Source organism: Cyprinus carpio, chromosome A13, assembly GCF_018340385.1.
Source record: "Cyprinus carpio isolate SPL01 chromosome A13, ASM1834038v1, whole genome shotgun sequence".
Taxonomy (NCBI): Eukaryota; Metazoa; Chordata; class Actinopteri; order Cypriniformes; family Cyprinidae; genus Cyprinus; species Cyprinus carpio.
In genome coordinates, this window is record NC_056584.1 from 6,244,818 (window position 1) to 6,272,796 (window position 27,979).

Below are 27,979 nucleotides of genomic sequence, written 5' to 3' on the forward strand. Positions count from 1 at the left end.
ATGGATTCCATTGTCATTAGCATATTTCCATGATCATAAGCTAATGATTCAGTAGACTTAGACCCGTTTACACTAGTGTGTTTTCGTTTTAAAACGCATAACTTTTGCTACGGTTACGCCTATCGTTTACATTACTCCGGCATTTTCCACATTCGAAAATGGAGACTTTTGAAAACGCTGCTGACCCCGTGTTAGTTCAAAAACTCTGGGGTTGCGTTTCAGTGTAAACGGAGCAAAACGGAGACTTTCAAAAATAATGCCGTGGCTTCCCACGTGATCTTTGCGTATCCTTGACGACCGTGTAACCATATCATGAACAGTAACATGGATGAAATCTGTCGAGTGTGTCGCTGTATTTGTTTTGGCATGACTCTCAATCAACATTTTCAGTCGCCATGGCCACTTTGTCTTCATTAGTAACTTTAAGAATTTTTTTGGTGTGTAAAATTTGTCTTAGACTCCAGAGGGTTAAGTAACAATTCCACCTCATCATCTGTCCACACAAGGACGTCCTTGTTTTTCCTCACCATCATGCTTATTACGCACATGCCCAGTTATGTAGTGTATACGCAGATCGTTTCTGAAATGCCAGTGTAAACGCGGATCATTTTAATTCTAAAACGATGTTTTAAAATAAAAACGCACTAGTGTAAACAGGCCTTAGTGTTGCTAACCATTCCGTATAATACAGAATCGTCCCGTATTTAAGGTATCAAAGAAGCGTTCCGTATGAAAGCTATACAGAACGCAGTTTGTCCCGTATTTACAGGCATATGCCATATGACCACCAGACCATATGAATAACAAAGTCTCAATGGATAATTAATCATTCATTTTGAACAAATCATTGTTTTATTTGCAAAGGTAACCATTCAAGTTACCTTGAACTATTCGCTCTAACGGCAAGGCCCTTCACCAACAGCATTTTTATATCGGCAAATCAGTTTTAGCGAATGCAAACATCATGATTATTGATTATGGGCACAATATCCAGCTAGGCAAGAAAACATGCATTCTACCTGAGGGAAAATGTCTTTCACTATTGTAAGTTAAGGTTGTCAAATAAAAAAAAGAAAGAAAAAAAGACTCTTCTAGCATATTCTCAAACTTGGATCTCAATATTGGGCAGCCCACACTCTCTAAGTTCTATTTAATTGAAAAATATGGATTTTAATTCATTCATTGGCCAGATGGTTTCAATAAAATTTTAGTTGCAAAATTTTTTAGTTCATTTTAACTTTATATATAAAAAAATGCTTTATTAAAAAAAAAAAAAAACTTTATTGTATAAATAGGATAACCAAAACAAATGTGATTATTTCTGAGAAATGTTTATACAAATACTTAACTGCAGACACGGAAATGAAACACTGGTACAAATATTTTGAGCATCCCTTTTTCTGTCCCTTATTTTCCTATAAAGAATCACAATTGTCCCTTATTTGTCTTTTCTGAAGTTGGCAAGCCTTTAAAAGTAGATTAATAATAACAAAAGCAGTACAGTTCAATTAGACCAACACTCCTTTTAAGCACTAAACAGAAGTTCAAAATTTCTCTTGACTTTCAAACTTTAGCTGCATACTGTTTGGAACAGCTTTTGGTTGAAAGTACATCTATGATGCCTTAAAACGGTGCTTAGCTAAACATAGTGAAACTAGCTACACTGTATTCTTGTATATTCCAACTGCCTCACTGACATTTCTAGCATTTAAAATACTTTTTATTTTACGACCAAGTGCTGACTTGACCCTGTTCTTCCAACCCTTTCATACAGAGTTAAATGACAATGATGCAACGGTTAGCTTAGAGAATGTTTCGAGTGACTGATTACTCAACCACACCGGACCTGCACAGCACTTCTTATTTGTCAGGAGAGTGTTTGGAGAATGTTTCACTTCTCACTCATCAAGTGACACCAAAAGGAAAGGAAACGAAAGAGGAAAATGTTTTAAGGGCCGCATGCAATCATAGATACACATGTTCTAATGTGCTGTGACTTACTAATAAAGTAACATTACTAATACACAAATGTTACTAATACTATTACTAATATAAGAACACATAATTTAACGAGATCCAGTATCTCTTTCACTGTGGCACATACTGCATCTTTATGAAATCATATGTCAATGAAAATTAAGCAAATGTTTAAGTAACTTTGGACAATTTTCTCCATATTTGGAGACATGTCTGTTTAAGCAGTTGTGGTACATGTGGTATAACAAAACCAAATACTACAAATACTGTATCAAGTTGAAACATTTTTTTTTTTGTAAAGAATATATGTCAGTTTCTTTACTGTAAACGATAGGAATCACTTTATAATAATTAAAAACAACAAAGATTAATGTTCTATATAATGCTTAGTCACAAAAAACTGCTTGTCTGATGGACCCAGAAATCTGGATACTTTTTGCATGATGTCATAACAATCCGTCCTGTTAAATACAAAAGCCCATCTCCTGTCATTTTGACACATATAACGTCAGAAAGCCTAAATAAGCATGATGCATTATATTCAAGAGAATTTTGCAACTAGAATGACGAGAAAGGAAGTGTGTTAGCAGGAGAGCAGTGGCACTCACCGCAGGCACGAGTAGCTTGTTAACCTCCTCCACTGCACGCTTGAGCTTAATCTCAGCCCGGTTCTGGGCGTCCTCCACAGTGATGAGCACATGAAGGTCTTCATTCAGATGCTCCCAGTTGGGTTTGCCTCGGTTTTGTTCCTCCTGCACAGAGAGAGAATGAGAGAGAAATGTTTTAGATGCACTACTGCTATACAAAATGTTAACTGCTACAATCAAGGATGTCTATAAAAAAAAAGCAAAGAAAGGGTCTAAATAATAGACACATCATGCACTCAGCTGTCGCAGCTTTCCTTATGTACCAGAGCAGGAGGGACTCCGATGTTGGATGACAAAATAACCTTAAAATAAAATTCATACAATAGCTAGTAGTGCATAGTATAGTGCATAGTTTGGGACACAAACCTTGAACTTTTGGCTACAATGTACATGTTTTAACAGAGTTCACCAGAAATATGATATGATGTGTTTGATATGAGGTTCAAGCAAGATGTTGGGAATTGTCTTAGCTCCCACTCTTTCTGTGGTGTTTGATACTTTTATAACACCCAAGTGCAACTCCAAATCTAATAAAAACACAGACTACAACAGAGAGGATGTGAAAGTAAAAATAAAATGGAGAAGCGGTTACTTTGATGTGCTGTGTGCTACTAAAGCAGAAGTCAGGATGCCATGTATATGTCATACTGTAAGACACAGCTCTATAAAAGAGACCTCGTAAAATTCATACAGTCTCAAGACAGGCAGTGACAAAAGCTTTATAGCTAGCAGAGAGAAGCAACAATAGCATGAGCAACAAATCAAAACTAGATCACTGCTGAAGTGAGTCAGAGCTCAGCAGCACTTATAAAAAAAAAAAAAAACCAACCAAAAAAAAAACCAACACCTTTTGACCCAGATTAATATACTGTATAGTCACCTATAAGTAAGCCATTCCCATGTTGAAAAATGTAAACGTCATGAGGCGCTTTTAAAACATTGCTCTGTTTGTTCAAGAATCTAGACCACAAGCACACAGCAACAGCAGCTCAACCAATGGAGTGAGTTTAGGGCGTGGCTATCTGTTCTGTCAGACCAATGGCAGACGGGGAGCAACAGAAGTGTGTGAAACCTGTTTGGAAACATTAGTAGGGCCAGTATGAGATCACCAAGAAAACGAACACCCCAGCAACTGCATAATAATGCTTTGGAAACACCAAAGCATTGTGGTGGCAAATTTGCACAGGCAAAAACCACTCACATTTTCCTCAGAAAATATTAAAATCAAGTTATTTTTGCAGTTCTGTTTGGTGCAGCTAGTGGAGTGGGGCTTTAAAAATACAGGGGCTTTAAAAATTAAATTATATAACAGGAAACCATGAAAACTTTGGATTATAAAGCTCTGAAGATTGCTGAGGGCAAACAGCTTAATTGATAGAAACCCAGAGCACATCAAGTTGAAGGGGCTTGTTATACTTCGCCTACACCACCGCTTTTGTTTGTCGGCGTTTGGCTTGTTTTGCTGTTTTTCTCGTCTTCCTGAAGGATTTCCAAATGAAAAATCAAGATCTGATTTATGCATTAATCAGATATGCAAACACTGCTCGTTTTTTTTCTCCTCGTGACTGCAAATGAGAAATTGATGGCAATCAGTGTCGGTGTTCTGCCTGCTGATTTTCATTAAGGTTCCATTGTTGCCCCTTTCAGTGTGAAGCGAGGAAGGGTGGAAACAGCGTTGTGTATAGCCAAACACACTCAATATAATTTATCATTCAGGATGGTGGTGCCCGGGTGTTATGAGGTCACTTCCTTTTTCTCTGTGTTCGCCCCTTTGGTTTCGCTTGACTGATTTACTTTGCTTTCCTTGGTTGTGACAAGTGCTAAAAATTGATCTTCTGAGGCTGACTGTCACAGCGCAGCAACCCAACCACAGCCACGTTGTCAATAAGACTAAAAAAAAGCCGTCCAGAGACAGCCAGGAGGGACCAGAGTAGAGGTGGTGTGTATATGCGTGTATGTGTCAGTCTCTCTGAGGGCAATATACAGCTAAGACACTTGTTTTTCCCACGGTCCAGGCAGGTTGTCTCGCTTCAGGACGCGGCTGTTCCTTCTGCGGCCCTGCAGGGCGGCCGGTGACAGGCTGGTAGTCAAGGTGACGCGCCTTCAACGGTCAACCCAGGAAATATGTCCAACTGTGAGGCCCTCCACTAGGCCTTTGTTTACACCTCTTTCCCCTCGTGCACTGTCTCTGAGCTGCCCATGTGGTAGACGAGCAGTAGCGCAATCAATGTCCATAAATCTATTGTCCTGCTCTTTTGTAATCCTTACCGAGGCAATAATGCTGCTCTGAAGGAGCGCCGACTCCACGTTGGAAAGCTCTGGGAACTAATATCACAACTTTGCTAGGAGAGGACTTAGGCACACGCAGAGGGGAGGGTAATGAGACAAGAGCTTGTTCTTCAACATGCTAACCAATATATTTCACCACACTGACCATGTTTACATACACATCATTTTCAGATTATGGTCTATATTTTTGTTTATTAAGCATGAGAGCTAGTTTTTACAAAATAATTTTGGCAGCTGTGGTTGCCAGAATACTTTTGTAAAAAATACAGAAAAAGCTGTAAACACAATTACGGCCAAAAACTGTAAATTTTACAGTATAAAACTGTTATTTACAAACAAGAAAATTTGAATGTAAACCAGTAAATTCAACAACGCACACTGCTATTAAAATCTGTTTTGTACCTTTAACATACTGACAACCACCATAATAATGCAGGTGGTAAAAGAGAAAGCCACATGAAGAATCGAAGTTCATCACAAGTAGCTTCGCCACAAGCAGAAGTTTATATTAATATATAGAAGGTGCACAAAGTCATTCATGCAAACACAAAACACCATCATGGTGACACACGATACTTAAACAATTCAATAAACTTTCATTAAACAGCAGAAGATGTAACATAAAGCCCAAATGTACAACTGATAACAAAAAACTATTAAAAAACATGATTATTTTAACAAAATACTTTCAAATGTGGAGCGTCACACAGGGAATTCTGGGAATATCAGTTTACAGTTTTTGACTGTAAATTATACATTGATTTGTTCTTTTTTTATTTCTAAAAACTGTAAAATTAACAGCATTTTACTGTAAAATTACATGAAATGTCTGGTTAGATCTTTTACAGTTTTTCCCTGTATATAGTACAGGAACTTACTGTTAACCTATTAACTACTTTTTTTTTTTGTAGCGTTTTTACAAAATTGTACAGTTAAAAATGACACTTATTTTTACAGTGTACAATATGCTACAAACAAATAGCCTAAATTATAAAAACAATATTATTATAATTGTAGCCATATTTTTATATATATAGATGGGCAACCTCTCAGGTTCACAATTATTTTTATTTTTTTGTGGAAAAAAATGTATTACCTCAATTTGCATCGTTTCATCAATCATGCTAAAATTAGTCTACAGCATAAACTTGTAAAGTGACATACATACTTTATTTGTGTTTTTAAAAACAACAGACTAAAACTTTAGTTTTTACAATATTTGCATGTCAAATTAACAAAATTGTTTTGTTATGAGTATTACAGTATTTCTCTGTTTTTGATACCAATAATTTGTAATTTTAACAAATAATTTTGATTACAATCACATATTGTTATTGTAAATATAACAAAATATTATGTTTAATAGTTTACAAAATTCCACTGTGAATTAAACAAAAAAAATATGTTTTGGGGTTTACAATACTTTTCTGTATGGATTTTACATAGTTTTTCTGTAAATTTCACGGTCATTTTTTACAGTGTGGTTCCGCCTTTAAAGGGATAGTTGAGCCAAAAATGAAAATTAAGTCATCATTTACTCACCTTTGTGTTGTTCTGGGATGTTTTGTTCTAATGTTTTATTTAATTATTTTTTTAGACTGTTCATATAATGGCAGTAAATAGCAACAGGCATCAATAATTTTTTTTTTGTTTTTTTTTTTTTTTTTTTTTTTGGGTTTTATGTTGAGTTTTATTTTGATGTAAATTTAACGGCAATGTATGAAGCACAGCTCAAACAGAAGTCACTTTTAAACCAAGCAGCTTTTTGTTGGACAAAGTGGTGAATTTGTGTGACACTTCAAAAACCCCAATACAAAATCTCCATGGGAAATCTTTCAATCTTCTATTACAATCCCAATAGTGTGGAATCCCACTGAACTGAAATCCGATGACTGGATTTTACCAACGGAATTCCACCAAATAACAGTATAAATGACTCTATCTTTATTCCAAAAAAGCAGTTTTGGAATATTCAAGTATGCATGTGATCATTACAAACAAACATATCAAACAAGCACAATCAGCATGCATGAAGCAACATGCATTAGTCACAAGAGCAAGCAAACAGCTGGAAAGAACATATAATGCCAAACATATAGGTGTACAGTCGATGCTCTTTCCATCTGTTTGCTTGCTCTTGTGACTTATTTCAAATTCAGTTTTAGTAGTACAATGATTTACATCACAGTAATTCACAGTAATTTAATCAACTCATTAATTCTCATTCATGTCTTTGACAACAGCACACAAAAATGCAATGAACTGTAAAATGTAGGTCATAAGACTCTTGCAGTGCTTTCAGCTGTCTGTTGTTTTCTTTAAAGGTGGAAATATGTTATTTTAATGCTAAAACAAAATGTTAAACATCCTCGTATTCCAGCTTAATGCGTAGAGACAGCTATAAATAAACCATTTTCAATTTGATTTCCATAAAAAGTGTAACACTGTGACTCATCATAACATTGCTTTGCTTTGTCTAGCATACTGTACTGGTGGCTCAACCAATGGTGTGAGTCTGACCAATTGCAGATGGGGCAGGAAATCAATATTTTTTTTCTCATTCTGTTTTCAAAACACAAAATTTGCTGCTTATTAGTAGTAAGTGAGGTAGTTGTTGAGTTTAGGTATGGGGTGGATTAAGGGATCTAAAATACGGTAATGCAGAATAATGCATTAATATGTGCTTTATAAGTAGTAAAAAAGCAGCCAATACAATTACCAAAATGGTCGTCGCGCCCTGGCGCATGGCCTAAACGGGCTGTCCCTATTCTCTTAATGAGTAATGGGTGTTTTTTGGGCGTAACATACAATAAACCAATCAGAGTCTCATCTCCCATCCCCTTTAAAAGCCAGTTGCACTCGCGCCATGGCGGGTTCGCTATTTACATGGCAGAATGTTACATGACATTGGTTTCTCTTCATATACAAGACAATCCTGGGCAAGACACCTCTCTATCTGTCATCTCTTCTTCATGCCGTTCATAACACCTATTACACAAGATCAAGTAATTTGATTAAATTTAGTACCCCTCCTACTTCTACTACTTTTGGACGTAATGCCTTGCGCTTTGCAGCAGTATATGACTGGAACATACTACAAAATACCCTGAAACTTAGATCTCTGATACCAATCTCCACCTTTAAGCAGAACCTTCAAAATTATATAGTTGACTCTTGTTCCTGCTGACAATCATGAATCATATTTATATACACATACTTAAGCATTTTACTGTTTTTCTTTTTCTCTTTTTTCTTTGTTGTCTATCTTTTTTAATTTAATTGCTTGTTTTATGTGTTGTGTTTGACTATGTACAGTTGTACAGTATGTTCCTATTTATTCCTGTAGCCTCTTGGCCAGGTCATGTTTGTAAATGAGAAGTGGTTCTCAAACAGTTTACCTGGATAAATAAAGGAAAAAAAAATGTAATTTTAAATTTTTAAAAATGTTTGTGTGCTGCTGCGCGTCCGTGTGTGTGTAATAAGTGTTCATGCGTTTTGCACGTGTCTATAGGTGCATATTACTAACGTGCTCTTTAAATAACAAAGATATTGCGCCAGACTTTAGACCAGGTTTGAGTTGGTCCATGGCGCAGTCTATTTTCAGTTCCTCAAAATAGCAACATGCCAACAATTAAATTTATGCATTTAGCAGACACTTTTATCCAAAGCGACTTACAGTGCATTCAGGCTATCAATTTTTACCTATCATGTGTTTCTGGGGATCGAACCCCCAACCTTGCGCTTGTTAACGCAATGCTCTACCACTTGAGCTACAGAAACAATGCGCCTGAACACACCTCTTTTTTAGACCAGCACGTCCATGGGCGCACAAATGGGCACAAATGCATTTGCTATTTACACAACATGGTGCAGGACAGGAAAATGAGAACTGCGTCTGGCAGAAACTAGCAAAAACACTTGGGACGTGCCTTGAGCCACATTGCGCCCAGGTGTATGATAGGGCCCAAAGAATTCAGATTTATGACAGCTCTTATTCAGATTTTTGGAAACCAGAATATTTGCATATTTGGATTATGTAAATCAAGTTAACACTTAACGTTAATGTAACAACAATATGAACAAATTCTGATATTTAATGTGCATGTAAACATAGTCAGAGCAGGTTCAGGTTTTGATGATGTAATGATTCAGGTCAATGTTGATGACTGACTCCAAGGATTATTACTGCAGGACAGAAGCATCTAAATTCATTATCTTGTGTGTACAATGTATACATTTCAAATCTTATGAAAAACTCCATGAAGCAGCAGAATACCAAACACCAGTCTGGCTCTGTCTCTCTCTGGAAAGATTTAGGAGAACGACAGGGGGCTTTGTCCTCAAATCCAGACGATTTGGTGGATGTGTAAAGGCGAAGTTACATCAAAGCATCTTGTTAGAGGATTTTAAAGAACAAAGGAAAAAAGGTTCACATCATTTGTTAGAGATATTTCATCAGATTTTCTTCCAGAAAAACATAAACCAACATTTTAGTTAACAATTGTATTTTCACGCCAGTGTTCTGTTTATCTGTGAATCCTAATTTCTCATAAAGCCTGGGTTATCTTTGTATGTTATCACATGTCTGACATGTTTGACTGATGATGGATATGGAAGTAGGGACAAAAGCAATGTGTCAAAGTATTTTTCACTGCAGTATGATTTACACAAGTATGTAACTGTTATTGATCAGTATACTGCAGAGTATACTGTATAACCTGTAGATGTAATGCAACGCATATGTAAGCTAGTTTATTTGATACCAGATAATGAATGTGATATATTTAAATGTAATCTCACAAAAAAAATCACAGTAACTTTAACACTTATACAAGTGTCCCAGTTTATAAGAATTCACCCTGTATTATATATATATATATATATATATATATATATATATATATATATATATATATATATATATATATATATATAATTACCTTTTCAAGAGGTCCACCTTTGTGCCTAAAGGATCCATATTGGTACCTTAAAGGTACATATTAGTACCTAAAATATACAAAAGTGTACTTTTTGAAAAGGTACTGCCCCAGTGACAACTTTTGTACCTTTTTATCTGAGAGTGAATTCTGTACATTTGAAAATATGCCATTCAAATTGAAATGATCAGACTAAAATGATCAGGAACCTTAAAAAATGTTTTGAGTTCTGAAAGTTGTTTTCATAGTGCAATGAACTCTTTTGTCACAACAGATCAAGAATGTGATTGCTTATAATATGAGCCCTTTAAATTAGACATAAATCCACTGGTAACTCAAAGCACTGAATATAACAATGATATTTACATAGTGATAATGTGTTTAAACTACTACCATAGTTATGCATGAACAATCACTTTAATATGTATGCAAAATGTGAGAAGGAGACTTAGAAATAGAATACTGTCACACACGCGTGGGTCTGTTTAGTGATGCTGTTAGAGGATGAATCCGAAGTGATTGTGACAGCTCTAATAACAGTAATTGCCAGTGGGCCCAGCACTGCAGCTGAGTCTCTCTGACAGGCCCAGAACAAAGATGACGGCAACTACATCAGCAAGACAACAACGCTCCATATTAACTTTGTATATCAGCGTCAAGAGTCCCTAAGTGCCCTGGGCTGATCTACAATTTATTTAGTGCACGCTACTTTTTCTTTGAATGCCATGGCTTTGCCTTTTTTTTATTTTTATATGTATTGATTTTGATTGGGATTTGATTTTATTTTTTTTGTATTGGATATTTTATTGTTAATGTTTATTTTCCCTTTTTGCATCACATTTATGACATCAAAGTTGTGTTGTCATCAAAGTTAATTAAAAAATAAAATTCCCTTTTTGCATCACATTTATGACATCAAAGTTGTGTTGTCATTTTTATTTTGTTTAATTTATTGTGATTAATTTTAGTTTGTAATGTCTATTTTTTTTATTTACACAAAATACTATTTTGCAAAACTGTATATCATTTATTTATCATTTATTGGCCATAAAATGAAAAATTTATATCAATTTTTCATAAATAAAATAAATAATAATATTGTTAAATATAATCTTTGTTCAATTTAATGTTGTGATGTTAAAATGACTGATATACTTTTTAAGTGTGTTTTTTTTATTTATTTACAGAAAATACTATTTTGTGGAATTTTAAATCATTCATTTAGTAACGTAAATTATTTAGTAGAATTTTTATATCTTAAAAATATGCATGAAAACAATGTGAGGATACGCTTGTCAATATACTTTAGGCTTATCCTACATTAGGCTTATCCATAACCAAAACTAGCCATAATCAAAATATAAAGAGAGAATATCTATAGCTTTGGATTTTTAAAAGGACCTCAAAATCTTTACATTTAGTCTTGTTCTGTACAGACAAATATGTTTTAAAAATGAACAAGGAACTGCTATGAAACACTTTGTAACCAGTAACTCTCATCTGGAAACGATGAATATGTGTGTGTGTGTGTGTGTGTGTTTACACATCTGCTTTACCGTAGGACAGTGCTGAATGTTCAATATGGATACAGTACATCAGTAAATAAGTGCTGGATAGATGCTAACAGCAGTGAAACACTTGCCCTGAGTGATGGTAGAAATTTCAGCACTCTTGTTGCCACTTGTCTCTTTTCTTTACATCAAAGTTGTGCTTAAGGTGAAGGTGAGACAGAGAAAGACTAACTAAATTATAGTTAAAGGCCATCGACAATGTTTTAACAGTGGAAAAAGCTCATGGTATCTCATGAGATTAAGCTGTTGAAAGCTGCTGTTGCAACAACAAGTGTGAGTGCATGAACTACAGGAGCAGTCAGAGAGAAAATAGCCTCCTCGCCAATAATAATGACACTAATAGACATGAACTGCCTGTGCAATTGCTGTTGAAACAGCTTTGCTGTACCGGAGAAAGATATTCAATGACAAAAATGTCAGAAGAATGCAAAAAGTCGCAAAGCCTTCACTAGAAACCGAGCTTTGACATGAAACAGAATTGTTCAAGCTTTTAAGAGCCCTTCGAAAGGAATGGGCATAAAACATGAACTATAATTTAATGAAATACTTGCAATTAATATGTTGCTTGGATAGAAGTGTTTACTTAGAATTAATGACTTTTGAATCTCAACAGAGTAATTCAAGAGATTCTTTTGCTCTCAGAGATTCTTTTGCCTTTAGAAACTCCTCTCCTTAACCAGCTGCATTATTTGAGGTGTCACATCTGTAACAAAAATAGTGAGACATATCACACACTGAAGTTTAACACTTAAGGGATCTGCAGATTTTCATGAATGACGTGTTCTGCAGAGCTTCTGGGGAGAATGCAGATTCCATCCGGACCTACTTATTGGTATATGTAATTGATTAGATTATTCCTGTCTTGGGCAAACATCCTTGTCCTTTGTGTCATGTTTCAAACACACACACACACACACACACACACACACACACACACACACACACACACACACACACACACACACACACACACTGGGTCAGTCTGTAGTCATTTAAATTATTCTTTATATACACTTATATAATTATTCATATCTATACACTTTATAATAAGGTCTAACAAAGAACAACAATATTTTACAACAACAATTTAACCAATGTTAATTTTTACAACCTGAAATTTGTAGTATACAGTACCAATCAAAAGTTTGAGGTCAGTAAGATTTAAAAAAATATATATTTTTAAATGTTTTTAATTAAGTATCTTATGCTCAACATGGCTGTATTTATTTAATCAAAAATACAGTAATAAGTGTTGTAAAATATTATTACAGTCTATATTATTATATTATTTATATATTATATTATAATATAATATATATTATATATATTATTTATATATTATATTATTATTACATTTATAAAAAAAATGCAATTTATTCCTGTGATGCAAAGCTGAATTTTCATCATCATTTTTTTATTTGTTTATTTTTGAATGTTATTTTATTTATGATTTTAATATGCTGATTTGCTGCTAAAAAACATGTATTAATATTATTATTATAAATTCTAGATTCTTTGATGAATAGAAAGTTCAAAAGAACAGCATTCTTTGAAATCTTTTGTAATATTTTGTAACATTACAAATGTCTTTACTGTCCCTTTTGATCATTTAAAGCATACTTGCTGAATAAAAGTATTCATTTATTTCAAAAAATCTTACTGACTCCAGATTTTTGAATGGTTATGTGTGTTGAAATCAACATTAACCAAAAGTACTGTTCATTTATATTTTTTGTAAGTGACTTCATTAAGCATCGTTAACATATAGGACCTTAATGTACAGTGTTACATCAGATGTCCACGGCATGTCCCCCTTTAGATATCTAACCTTTAGTGTGTGTGTGTGAATGACAGATGCAAGGTAGGAGGTGAAGAGATCATGAGAAACAAAGGACACAGGCATGAGATTTTCCACTATCTACCAAAGCAGCTTGAGACTTGCAGAGCAAAGACAGCAGAACCTTTAAACACACATGTGAATGTTTGCACAAGAGCTTCAATTGACCCCCTCAATGCAGAACGGGTCGTACTATCAGAAAGGGCCCATCGGCAGTGCACGCACGCGCACACAGCTGAGATCCGATACGTGGACGACCAGCTGCGCTCTGACAGGATGCAGAGCCGATCCAGATGTGTGTGAAACGTTGGAAATGACAACAGTACTTTTCACAGAGCACTTGTTTTATTTTCCTCTGGACCCTCTTCGTGGTCACCCGGGATGGGCTCGGATAACTATCCGCTTCCAGCACTTGTCCAAATATGGGTCCTGCCCAACTAATGGAAACACAAATGCGCTTCCAGATCAGATACATATGTGAGCTAGTGCGTGTGATCGTGCACATCTGTGTTATAGTGCAGGCGTACTGTGCTTTGCTCCCAAAATGCCAATAATCCCAGTGATAATAATCTGCATGTTTGCGTTCATGTGAACATGTGTGTTTGCTCAAGTGTTAATGATGGACAGTGAATATGACCCCATGCTTCCAGACCGTCCTGTGACCCCCCACTGCCCCGGCGTCGTTGGCCCAGCGTGCCGTACATTGACTGGGGTTCGACTGGGAGAGGAGCCCTGGCAGGGCCACAGGATCCAGCCCCCACTCATCTGAGGCCAAGGACAATGTTTGAACACCTGCCCACAGCTCTCAGGAGCGAGGGGAGGGCTTGTTATTCCCCTGCAAAGGATCTCAGTTGGGCAGTGAGCGCTGGACTGGGCTAGTTTACACTTGAACAAACCGTACGCATGTAAACTCTGTCTGATCGCCAGCGCCAGTGCGTCTGTCATCCGGACAAACATCGAGCCACAGTTGCTGACTGAGTGAATTTTGAGTGCATGTTAAAAATGAGCAATATGTTTAAGCATATTGATGTGTGAAGACTGTGCACAAAATCATCCAATCAAATTCCTCCATCTGGTGTGATTGTGAGTTTGTCATGATTGTTCTTGTGTTCATGTGATTGCTCATGATGTGTTATGTGTGTCTCCAGGGTCCAAAATTGACACTGACCAATTGGCATGGTGTTCTGGAACTGCAGTGTTATGGTTTGAACTGTAAGAATGATAGCCTGACCATCGCAAACATAAGAGAAGTCAGATAAATAAAAAATACACAACATTCAGACAATCTGCTAACATAATATCATGAATCATCTTCTTTATTTTCCTCAGTGGAAAATGTCATTTATATATATAATATTCCATGCCACGAAAGGAACAAAATCATGTTATTGTTTGCAATGAGAAATAAAGACTGTGATTCTGTAATATGAAATAAATCAGGTAAACAGCTGCAATATGGACACTATATAATATAATATAATATAATATAATATAATATAATATAATATAATATAATATAATATAATATAATATAATATAATATAATATAATATAATATGTTAATTATAAATGTTTCATGGCACATGAGAAATATTTTATGCTTGAAAATATTTTCAATTCATTCACAAATGGCATTTGTGGCAAAAACAAAAAAAGTTACTTTATTGTGGTGCTTTATACACAATAAAAAAGCACTAACCTACAATTTGCAAAATATTACTTAATAGTTTATTCATAGTTTATAAACTGTAGCTTGTAATAATAATAAAAATAAGTGTAATAAGTGTAAAACACTGTGAATTAATCAAATGAATGTCAAGTAAAGGTAGGTTAGAAACACTTAATCAAATAATGGCAATTTAGTTTTTCTCATGACCTAATCTAAGGTGACTATTTAATATTTCTTCTAATAACCATAAACAGCGACTTTACTACTGAAGAACTCGTTATTTGTATATATTAAGGCATTATCAATATAGAGACAACAGTTTTGATTTAACTATATATAACTACAATAGTTTGTTAATGAATTTGGGGTTACTTCAGGATAACTGGGACATTTTTCTGAATTCACCCATATAAGTGCTTTATTACTATATTCTTATTATAAAATGTCACAAAAAATGACACTCTCTGTCTTTATGAACATGTGTGTTTATTATAAGTGTGTAAGTATGTGTTAGGGAATGTTTGTACATGTGTGTGTGTTTGTAGATCTTACCTTCTTTTTGTCCCTCATGGAGCCTTTCCCTCTCACCATGATCTTACATCCTGTCTCTGCCTCCAGCTGTTTGGCTGTGAGCCCCCGCGGGCCCAAGATCCGGCCCACAAAATTAAACTGCAACACACAAACACACACATCTCACTCACTGCATCTGCGTCCGGATGAAGCAGTATAAGACATACAGTACACTTCACCATTTGACAAGTCACAGTTTGCATCAACAATACAATAAAACTCACATTTCATGTTACTTTTGAATTCCTAATGTAGTTTGTAAAGTTTCAGGTTATTATGAAACATTATTATGCAGGGGGCATTAATAATATTCTTAAATTTGAAGTTATTAATAATGCAATTCTTAATTCCTAACACACAAACACTCACATATAACTCCTACACTGGCTCCTGGTTGCTTATCGCACTCAGTACAATAATTATATAATTACTATTTTTAAGCCCTTCTTAGTCTTGCACCACAATATTTAGTTGATCTGAATCATCCTCATTCTCATGCTTTCTACTCTTAGGCCTTCTGGAGACAGTTTAATAACACTCTGAAAAAGGTACAAAAGCTGTCACTGGGGCAGTAACTTTTCAGAAGTTACTGAAATGTACCATTTAGGTACTAATATGTATACTTTAGGTAAAAATATATACTTTTAAGGTACTAATATGCACCCTTTAGGAGTAAATTAGGTTTTGAAAAGGTTCCGCCCCAGTGACAGCTTTTGTTCCTTTTTTTCGGAGAGTGAACGTTTCTTGAATGTTGCTTTCTGGATGGTCTTTCAGTTTCTCGACCCCTACAGTACATACTGGAAATGCCTCCCCCAGCATCTCAGTGAAACTGTATCTCAACCACCTTCAGAACACAACTGAAAAAGCATCTGTTTACTCTGGGTTATTGAAATGTGTATGCATTGTCCTTGGGTTTGTGAAAAGTGATATATATAGCAAGCTTAATTAAGTGCTTCATCAAAAATCACTTTATTATTACACTTTAATCATCTCTCACTACTGAGACCGTGAATACAGATATGGCTACAGGCTAATACTGTGTCTACAGAGGCACTAAACCCATAACTAAATATGCCTAGACTAAAAATAATAGTTATTATTAATATATCATCTAATCTAAGTTCAAAAGTGATCACGGACATGTGAGTTAGTTGATGGAATTCAGCAGAATTGTGTGAATGAAATTCCCTGGGAGGTACTCTATTTGAGCAGGCTGCCTAAGTGTTATCGTGGAGCTCATCAGCCGGGACTCAGACAATGTGCAGAGAGCAACAGCTGATAGCCTCCCATATGCCCGTGCCTCCTCTAGGCCTTCACTGACAAGATAAGAGCCACCAATTGTTCACCTAATCGATCAGGTATCAGCAATGACCACACGGCTGTCGGTCAAAGGCTCTGGCCTAGTCTGTAGCCTGTGGTGCGGGAGAACTGCCTTGCAAAAGTGAGTGAGTTTGTGTTACAGTTATAATAACATTGTGTTATAGCTATAATATCAACTCAGTAACCCCAGAACACAACCCAGAATTATTTCTGCATACTTCATCATTTTGTGCATTGCATGAAACTGTACAGTCATGTAATCACTATTTTTATCTTTATTTATTTTTTAGGAAATTTACATGTTGCCTCTCTTTCTCTCCTTTAGGGAACTCCATTCTAATACAGTCAGAGTGATGTGCAGCAGCGGTTTGTTTTGGAGGCATGCAGCCTTGCGTTCTGTTAAATCCCATTTTACACTACAGGCCTCCTGCTCTAATCAATAAGCCTTCGGGGCCTGCTTTATCAATGTGTTTGGTATTCCGATGTTACGCTCTTTTCACATGACTGACTCCATGCATAATCGACTACTGGTAAAACACCGTCACTGAGTATGTGTTTGTGCATTTTTTTATTTATTTTTTTTATTCTGGCACTCTTCATCCCTGTCCAAGAGCCTTGCAGATATGAATGAAAAAAAAGCAATTAAATTTTACTTGGAGGCACAAAGCACAAGAGCGTGCATTACATTTGTATGTGTGTGTATTTACCCTTCAAATAAAAGTTGTGTGTGTTTACCTTTTTTTTGGTTATTAATAAACCTATTATAATATACATTTGAACACTTTTTACATGCAAATAAATATATATATATTTTTTATTAAAGTGTCTAATGTCTAAGAACACACGGTCAAGATTAAATGACAAAAAGCTGTCATTTCCCCTGTATGCTTATGTTTTCATATATGAGTGAAATACATCGATACAGTACTGACAGTCTCTATATGCAGCTGCTTCCTACTCTTAAAAAGTAAAACCTTTTCAATTATCAAATGTTCTAGTGTCCTGAAATAAAGATCTGATCTTGAACAATCATCTACAGTAGGTGGTTTTGAATATGTGTGATTGTGTGGAATTTGGTGTGTAATGGTAATGACATTTTTAATTTTTTTGGAAAAAAGTGGGGTAAGCCTTAAACTTGCTAACACAGCAACTTGACCATCAAGTTTAATTTTTTTTTTTTTATATTAAAAGAAACGGATTGTTTCTGGCAACCTGAGATGCTGGGAAAGGTTTCCAAGGTGCCCTTGAGAATGAGTAATCAGTGCAAGAGACTCCAGAAGGAACGGCTTCACTCCGAAAGCAGCAGGCGCAAATTATACATCCGCGGTCTCCCTGCTGTATTCACACATCTGCCGGGATTACACACACAGCTCTCCGTAGCGTCTCACAGACGGTCGGATGACCTCCACTCTCCGTCTGGATTATGTGACGCTGGAGCCTGGTGAGAGCTCTTGAACACAGACACATACGGACGGACTTTACTCAGCTGTTGGGCTTCAGAGATGCTGGCGAGTATCCCCTGATGGGAAAAATCTGCTGCAGTGTCCTTCACATTTAGTGATTTGAGCTTGGACTGCATATGAAACTATAAAATCTCATAAAACTTATCCAAAATCTCTAATCTTTTAAACATTTAATAATGAATTCAATGGCTTCATTAGTGGATAAACATCAAAGTCAATATATCATCTAATTTTGAAGCTATTCATAAAGATGACATTAAACAGTATTAGCATCACATGTAATTGTTGACATAATGACATATATTGGAATGCAATAATATCCACCCACTTTTTCAGTGGTATTTAATATCTTGGTTCTGAGAATATTTAATGTTTTTATAAATTGCAAAAAAAAAAAAAAAAAAAAAAAAAAAAAAACTACAAAAGTGACTCCAGAAAGCACTGCCAATTACATAATTAAATCAGAAATGTATATTTTTATTTAGCAAGGATGCTGTATGTGTAATTTATTCCTGTGATGGCAAAGCTGAATTTTCAGCAACCATGAAATTTTTTTTCTCAAAACCATGACACACTACCATTCTAAAGTTTTGGGTAAGATTATATATATATATATATATATATATATATATATATATATATATATATATATATATATAAAGCAGCTCAACTGTTTTCTACACTGATAATAATTAAAAATATTTCTTGAGCAGCAAATCAGCATATTAGAATGATGTCTGAAGGATCATGTGTCACTGAAGACTGGAGTAATGATGCTGAAAATTCAGCATTCTATCAGAAGAATATATTCAAATAGAAATGTATTTTCAAAAGTTTTACATTTCACAATATATAATAATTTTTGTATCAAATAAATGCAACCCTTGTGAGCATAAGAGAGTTCATTTAATAACATTATATATATTTTTAAATGGTACTGTTGCATTCATAAGATTAAATACACCTTGCAGAATCTACAAAATGTTCTTGGAATTCTGCAATTTACATTTTTAAAAATATAAAATGTAAAAATCAATTATACATGTTTCAGGTTTATATGTTATCATTTAACATTTAATCATTTAGCAGACGCTTTTATCCAAAGCGACTTACAAATGAGAACAATAGAAGCGTTCAGACCAACGAGAGAACAACAACAGTATAAGCGTCTGCTAAATGATTAAATGTTATCAGTTCGAGAAGATGAATGGGATTTTGCCTGGAACCCTTTTTTTGTGCTCTATATTCATTGAGAAATAATGTAATAAACTAAGATGTACTTGAAACTTGTTAAACTGGATTTGACAGGATTGAGAGTGAAGAGGGTGAAAAGCACGTTGATTTTAATGTTATTTTCAAAGAAAGAAAAAAAGAAAAAAAGAAAGGTTGTCAGGGGCAAAAAAGTACATTTTCAAGATCAGGGACATTTCTTAAGAAAGTAAATGGGGTCAATTGGGATTTCATGTTGACTGTTAGATGTTTTGAGAATACAAACATTTGATTCTGAAACCTTAAACTCCCATTTCACAAACATTGCTGTTGTACAGTATATCCCATTAGTCTGTCTCCCAAAAAAGACAAAAAAACGGGAAGTGAAGCAGCCACACACAGACTCTACATCTTCTCAAGCACACCGCACACCAAAAGCATAAGTGACAGCAGTGTCTCGACCAACCTGAATGCATGCAACACTTCCCCACCTCTCAACTCACCGGCTGTCACCTGAAGCTCTCCTATCAAAGGCACACAATCTCGCTCTCTTGTACCTGCGCCTTTTGTGTGGGCCTGCTCCTGCTGCGTGTCTCACAAAGCTCCTTTGATGCTTTGATGAATGTCTGCATGCAAGTGTGTGTGAAGAGGGCTGTGTGAGTGTCTCGGTGTGTTCTTGTAGAGAGTGACAAGAAGAAAAGACGAATTAAATTTTCATCCTCTGGATATATCCACGGCTCCTTTAAGAACCGTTCACTGAAAGGTCCTTTGAGGAACCCAAAATGGTTCTTCCCTCTTAGAAATAAAGGTTTAATTTTTTTTTTTTCTCACAGTGATGCAATTGCAGAACTTTTTTGATTCCTCAAAGAACCTTTCAGTGAAAAGTTCTTAAAAGAACCAACATTTTATTAATCTAAAGAACCTTTTTCCACTATAAAGTACCTTTTGTCCATTGTAAAGGTTTTATGGATGTTACAAGTCCTTCATGGAACCATGCCAATAAAGAACCTTTATTTTTAAGAGTGTTCTGTGGTTTCACTGTGAAAACCCCCTTTTGGAGACTTTATATTTAAAATATTATTGTACACTCAAAGTTCTTTTTATGGCATTGATGGTTTCATGAAGAACCTTCAACATCCATGGAACATCTTCATTGCACAATAGGTTCTAGGTCTCTAGATTTAGGTCTCTAGAGAAAGAGCAATGTCAGAGCAATAAAAACCTCCTCTAGGTTCAGTCACAGCCCAAACCACTACAGCAGACTACAATCCACACCATTTCTAAACTGACTGATTGCTTCAAGCCATTTATAAATTTAAACACGACTGGTAGCCATAATCATATCACCGGGCCTTTTCCACACTAAAAATTCCCTTTATCTGGAAGTGTGTGAAAAAGCAATGGCTAAAGACAGCTTGACATATCTGCCTCATCGGTGTACACCTTACCTCAGCTCTTTAGTGCTTCGGCACCCAAAACAAAAGGCACATAAAAAAGCACTGGGCTTTAATGGAATCTCTAATATCTGCTGTTCAAGGCCGGGGCCTATTTACTCATTCTGCACAGTGGAGATTAAGTGTGTTTTCCATCAACTACAATAAAATAGGCAGCGGGGACGTAATTAGGGCCGTTTAAGACAGCGCGCGTGCAAGTCTGCCAGAGACTGGGAGTGATGGCATTATCTTATGAAGATAAACGAGTCGGCTCTGGTAATAGGCAAATTAATTATTGCATGGCTTCTAATAGCACTGCGCTCTGATTCCCTGCTGCAGGATGTCTTTTGTTTTCATTATTGTGTAGGACAAGAGGAGGGGAAGGAGGGTGCATCTAGCCTCCGAGAGGTGGGGGACTCGTAGAGAGGAAGAGAGACGTCTAACCGCGTGTATGCCTCCATATCTACAACACTTGATCTCAAATGTTTTATCACCACTTCCTATGCTGATGATCCATGAGTGGTATTGACTAGCCGATTCCCTTCCCTTGTGGTTGTCTAATTTCACTCTGTTATTGTGTGTTCAGTTTATGTCCTCCAGGGTTTATGGAAGAAGAGTCCAAATTACTTAGACATGGCATTGTATGCAATATACCTGCTACCAGCATTAAAGGAATTCTGTATGGGTATGAAAATACTGTCATCATCTTCTCACCCGAATGCCATTACAAATCAATATGGCTTTTTTCTTCTTCTGCAGAACACAAAAGCTAGTAGTCCTTTTCCATGTAATTACAGTGAAGGAAGCATTCAAGCTTTAAAAAAGGATGGAAAAGCACCATGTATCATTCAGGTCGCTCATATGACTACTGGGCTATTTGCCTGTTCTTCTGAAACCACACGATAGCTTTTCTTTAAAGTTATGAAAGAGGGTTGGGAAAGAAACCTAAGAAAGAGACTTAAGTAAAAGAAAGAGAGACTCTCTAAAAAGAGACTTAAAATAGAAAGAAATAAAATAAATAGCTTTCCTGATTTTTCTGTCTTCTGGGATTTATTGATTATGAAATATTACAAAATATATATCAGTGACTCCTAACCAGGAGTATGTGTATCTTAGAAAGAGTTTACTTTTTGCAAATATATAAAGCAAAAGTAATTAAATATTATTAGTATTTAGAACAGAATGATGTGTACATTTTTCTTATTTTGCCTAAAAAGGTTTATTTATTTATTTATTTTTTAGTTCTGCCCTTCAGAAGCTGCAGAAGATACTTACATGTTTCCCACAAGACAAACAAATTTCAATTTACCCTGATATTATATATGTGAACATGTTTTATGTGAAATGTCTTATTCAGGTCAGAACTAAATAAAAATTACATGCATTTTGTATGATCTCTCTTATTTTGGCAAAATAATTAACATTTTCCAGATACTGCAAAGTAAACCTTTGACCACAAATGTATCTCTATAACAGTTAATCCTATTTTCTTCTCATTACCTGTCACAAAACACTTATAAAACAGTTAAAAGACAAGTTACAGTACAACATAGATGTACAACTTAGCCTCATTCTGATGTAATGGGACACTAAGCTACAACTTAACCCAATATAAAGTATTTTTCCCCTGTATCATTAAAATGTAACTCTACATACAAGATAAATATTTCTGGACACCTCTGACCCTAAGTAATTATTGGACTAAAACAGCAGAATTTTAATCAATAGACTCACATTTTACCTGTTATTTAGACATACACAATGAGTAATTTACACTGCATTCAAGGTATTTTATCGGTTCTTGCTTTTCCTGAGAATCTAACCTATGACTTTGGCATTGTTAGTATACGTTCAGCTGTTTGAGCTACAGGAAATCCTGATAATTTACAAACTAACTCAGTTACTAGGAAACTAGTGTGGACTTTATGTTCCAATTTATGATGCAAGTATGCAACCCAACCTTGCAGTGATGAAATAATATGGAAACCTTTCCTATGCTTTATAGACTAATAATCTTACATACTGTGTAACAGGTGTTTTTGTGGAAGCAGTCCTCTGATGATTGTCTCTGTAAATTATTGTACATTTCTTAAATGCTCCACCTGGGTTTCATTTATAAATAAATTTGCCGTTAGGTCTTTCTTTGAAAAGTTTCTATGATTGCCCCAGAACTGTCAAAACATGAGAAAGACAAGTTAAGGTGTCTCATTAAAGCAACTTGATGAGACTGTTTTTCTCCCACAGTATTAACCCTGTAAAGTATCATATTTGATACATCAGATTTTTTTGGCTCATATACTGTATCATGGTATAGTGAGAATATGGAGCTCAAAACTAAGGAGAAGAAACACCTCAGTTTTATTCAGAGGCCCAAACTAAATAAGGAGTAAAATAAGAAGAACAGAAACAGTTGTGGAGCTAATATGTCTTTGTAAGATGATATTTAAACGCAAAGTTTTATGGTCAAATCTCTGTAGGTTTTTTTGCGGTGCCAAATATAAAGTAATGCAATACAATGATGATCGAGAGATGAAGAAATAAACATTCCTCAAAAGCCTGATGTATCATAGTTGATACTTAAAGTAAAGATAATCAAGTAAAATCTTAAAAATCTTCATCTTATATCATATATTGAACTAATATTAACAACATAGAAGCAGTGGCTTGTTTACAACAAGTTTTTCAGCAAAGTTATGATTATATTGATAATTTAGAGGCCTTAGAAATTTTTGCATATCAAATATGATACTGTAGGTTTTGTTAATTGTTTAAAAAAGAATCATCATTATAGTGTCCAGATAATAATTAATAATGATAATACTAAATTATATGTAGTATATAATATGAGTTGGAATGAGTATGGAATATATTTGTGGTTGGTTGGGAAACACTGACACAGTATATCACACTAGATCTTAATATACTAATGACACATTGTAATTGCAGTGGTGTCTGTCTGGACTCTCACTGATATGGGCTGATGTTCAGGTGTCCACGGCGGCCCTACAGCCATCAGGAGTGACAGCTGGAGAGGAAGTAACCAAGGTGCCTGGCAGGGGTAAAGCAAAGGGATGTGGTGGTGTTGCGAGCACTCATCATATCCTAATGAACCCTAATTAACCTTCATTAGCTGCGAGGTGATCCGGAATGCCGCTGCACCACTCCCCTGTGTGCGTGTTATTGTTTATTATCACCAGAGTAATGAGAAGACTCACACACAAACCACTGGGCCTCACCTCACCATGGGCAGAGCCGTGAGTGTGTATGGTAGTGTTTTTATGTGGAGGACCGCAGAAAAGATCTTAGCCTGATTTAAAGGGTTATGTAGGTGCTGGAATCTATAACCTTATTCCAGGAAACGTTTGGCCTTATTGAGTTCATATCAGAACCTCACTGCCCACTTTCATCAGGCACCCCGAATCAGAACAAATACACACTAGGGTTTATATATTTACTAGGATAGAGATTCAGTTTGATCTGATATTTGCCAAAATATATTGATAATAATAAGACATGTTTCTTGAGGAGCAAATCAGCATATTAGAACTTTTGAATGGGGTCAAAATGGGGAAAATTCAGATTTTCATAGGAATAAATAACATTAATATATGCAAATAGAAAACAGTAATAATTAAATTGTAATAATATTTCACAACATTACTGTTTTACTGTATCCTTGGTAAGCATAAGAGACTTCTTTCAAAAACGTAAAAAAAAAAAAAAATTCATAAAAATAAAAATCTTCCCAACCCCAAACTTTTGAACATCAGTGTAAATAGAAAAATGGATATTTACTATGCAGTATAAAAATATGCTTTGTCAGATTACCTAAAAATGTACCTTGTGTGGTAAACTAACTGGCTTCATCAAAGTTAAAACTGAATCATTATGACAACATTAGGTTGTACCAATGAAAGTGAATTTTAAGGATCAGAATCTAGAAGAAATTTTCAAGGCCCTTCCATAATTCTTAAGACTTTATACATTTCCCAGTCTCAGATAACACAACCTTGATATTTCTAGATTTTCCATGACCATGGAAACCCTGTATTAAAACCCTATAATCATTAAAGCATTGTACTTCTGTAATTCACAAAACTACAACACTGCATAGTAAGGTCAGTCACACACACACACACACACACACACACACACACACACACACACACACACACACACACACACACACACACTCATATTCACATGGAGATAAAGTCATATTAATCAACACCAGCTGCTGCTGGTACGGCAGCCAATATCCCAGTTAACGTCCAGTAGTTTTGCTTTTATTAAGCCCCCATTCAGTTCTGAGTTATGGGTCCATCCCATCAGACCCATTTAATTAAAACAATAACACCTGGAGAGAGGAAGAGCAGGCGGCCAGATCTCCTGCATGACAGGACAAATCACGAATACACTCATGTGCTGAACACACCACCCTTTAGATCCGTATATATGCAGCTACATATATCACTCTCACTGTCTGAACACAACAGTCTTCCTGAAATAGCAGCGTCTCAGTATGGTACAGCACTGGTTGAGGAAAGGAAAACTATAATGTATTGTTAAACACTTAGAGGACATGTAGAAGCAGACAGACTTCAAAAAATGTCATGAAAGTAATTCATAGACAATATCTTGGGATTTTAGCCATAAGAGGAAGAAATATCACCAATGACATCACTTCTCTCAGTTGTTCCCCTAGACACTCATTAAGATTATTGAACAGCAAATGAAGAAAAATATCTCAAATCCACAAAACGACCGCAGTAATTTCACACGTGCTCTCTAGAGTTACAGATGAGATCTTAATGTTTCAAACTACACTTCATAATCAAACAAGATTTCATAAATTAGATTAGAAAAAAAATTTGACATTAAAATGAACAAACAGTTCCAATTAGATTTGTCTTCTTTATCTGAGCTAAAAGATTAACATTGATTTTATAGCGCTATACTGTATGTCCACAGGTTTCTTATTTGTGCTTTTAATTTACATTTAAAAGATTTTTAAAACATGTCTGAAAAAGTATACTCTGAGCAATAACATTTTCATCTGGAATACACTTTCAATCCAAACTCCTCTTCATATTTATTAATATTAATATATTTTTTATATTGGAATGATATATTTTTAAATATATTTTTGATATATTTATAGACAACAGACACTCATTCAAACACCATGTGCATATTTAATGACTCCAAAAAATACTGGACACCTACAGTAAGTTATTATTTAAAGTTTAACGTTAAATGTATGTAAATATCAAACTTAATGGCATTTCGTTTTAGAAAAATATACACTAACATTTAAAAGTTTTTTATTTATTTATTTTTTTAGTAATTAATACTTTTATTCAGCAAGGATGCAATTAACTGATGAAAATTTGCAGTAAGGACATCTATAATGTTTTTAAAAAATTCTATTTTAAATGAATACTCTTTTTTTGAACTTTCTATTTTTTAAAGATCCTGAAAAATCTACAAAAAAATATAAATTAGCAAAACTGTTTTCAACATTTATAATAATTGGAAATCAACAAATCAGTATATTAAAACAATTACTGAAGGATCATGTGACATAGAAGACTAGAGTAATGATGCTGTAAATTCAACTTTGCATCACAGGAATAAATTACATATTACAAAATATTAAAATAAAAAAGTTTCGTTACGTATGATGTTACATACAGTATGGTCTCAGTTACGTGTTACGTCAGTTAACATATCAGAACCCAGATACCTCTGATATCATTGAGAAAAGACAAATTAAATTGGTGAGCAAAATTTGCATAGCTGGCCATGCCCTGGATATCTGGGTATAAATAGGCCAGCATGGCATTTGCTCACTCGTTTTGTTCTGAGGAGTCAAGAAGCATCTCAACCCAATTAGAAGCAGTTCAGAGTTGTGGCATAAGGGACACAACATCTCCATTCCCTCTATCAGGAAACGAGGGTTACCATACGTAACTGAGATGTTCCCTTGCAGTCGGTCATTTCAACGTTTTTGTTGAAGTTCCGACACTAGGGGTCACTATACTAAATGCCACAGCTGCTGAACTGCATTACTAGTCCATGGGGGCGCAGATGTTGACAAGCCTAGCATGCCACGACCAAATGCACCTCTCCTCCTTGTAACCTCACTCTCCAACATCCCGGAAGAGCCGCCAAGCATTACTAGTCCATGGGGGCGCAGATGTTGACAAGCCTGAGAAAAACAAGAAAAATGACGGTTAAGAATTCCTGGTTGTAACATTGGGGAAGCGTTTGTTTCCCTAAGTGAGGAAAGAACACTACAGAGACCACATCCTATCTGGAAGCGGAGGTATCATGTGGAGAAATGTCCTATGGTCTCACTAAAAGGGAGTACTACATAGGGAAGATTTCTGTGGGGGCAACTACCAAGCACAGAATAAAGCGACAGACTAATGGTGTGTGTTGGGTAAAGTTTGTATTATATTGTGAGAAGAGAATTTGTGTATTGGGGATATAGTGTATGCTATTGGGAGCCACAACATATGGATCACTAATCGTCTGTCTAGGGGAACTTGAGGGATACTAACTCGTAGAGCCGCCAGAGCCGCAGTTCCTACTCTAAACTCAGCTATGTAAGGGAGTGCTTGAGTGATGGAAGGGTTCATAAGAAGGAACTGAACTGGACTTAATAATCGCACATTACCACCTCAAAGAGGGGAAAGCACTAAATACAAGCTCTACACCATACCAGCCATATGAGTTTAAGAGCTAGGGCTCAAAACTCTACATAAAACTGCTTTCATTTGCAAATTGTAGAATATGGCAAATGTATTAGGTGTAACCAAACCTGCATCTCTACAAATGTCCACTAATGAGGCTCCATTTGCTAAAGCTGACGAAGCAGAAATGCCCCTGGTTGAGTGTGCCCCTCACTCCCAGGGGGCATGGTGATAAGGATTGCATCCACAATTCCGTGGGAGATCCTTTGTTTGGAGACAGCGTTTCACTTTTGCTGAACTCCGAGTTGTTCGGACAGTCTGAAACTCTGAGTGCATTCCAAATAGATCCATAGGGCTCA

General features: G+C 35.5%; 1 protein-coding gene across 7 annotated transcripts in view; it reads right to left on the reverse strand.

Moving 5' to 3' along the window:
* LOC109100471 (protein quaking-like) overlaps nucleotides 1-27,979 on the reverse strand; it is a 94,809-nt gene that overhangs the window by 34,091 nt on the left and 32,739 nt on the right. For all 7 annotated transcript variants that reach the window (XM_042768484.1, XM_042768486.1, XM_042768482.1 and 4 more), the window contains exons 3-4: nucleotides 15,480-15,596; nucleotides 2,586-2,729 (exon numbers count right to left, since the gene is read on the reverse strand). In XM_042768484.1, the coding sequence (XP_042624418.1) occupies nucleotides 2,586-2,729; nucleotides 15,480-15,596 (261 nt within the window). The remainder of the gene's footprint in view (nucleotides 1-2,585; nucleotides 2,730-15,479; nucleotides 15,597-27,979) is intronic.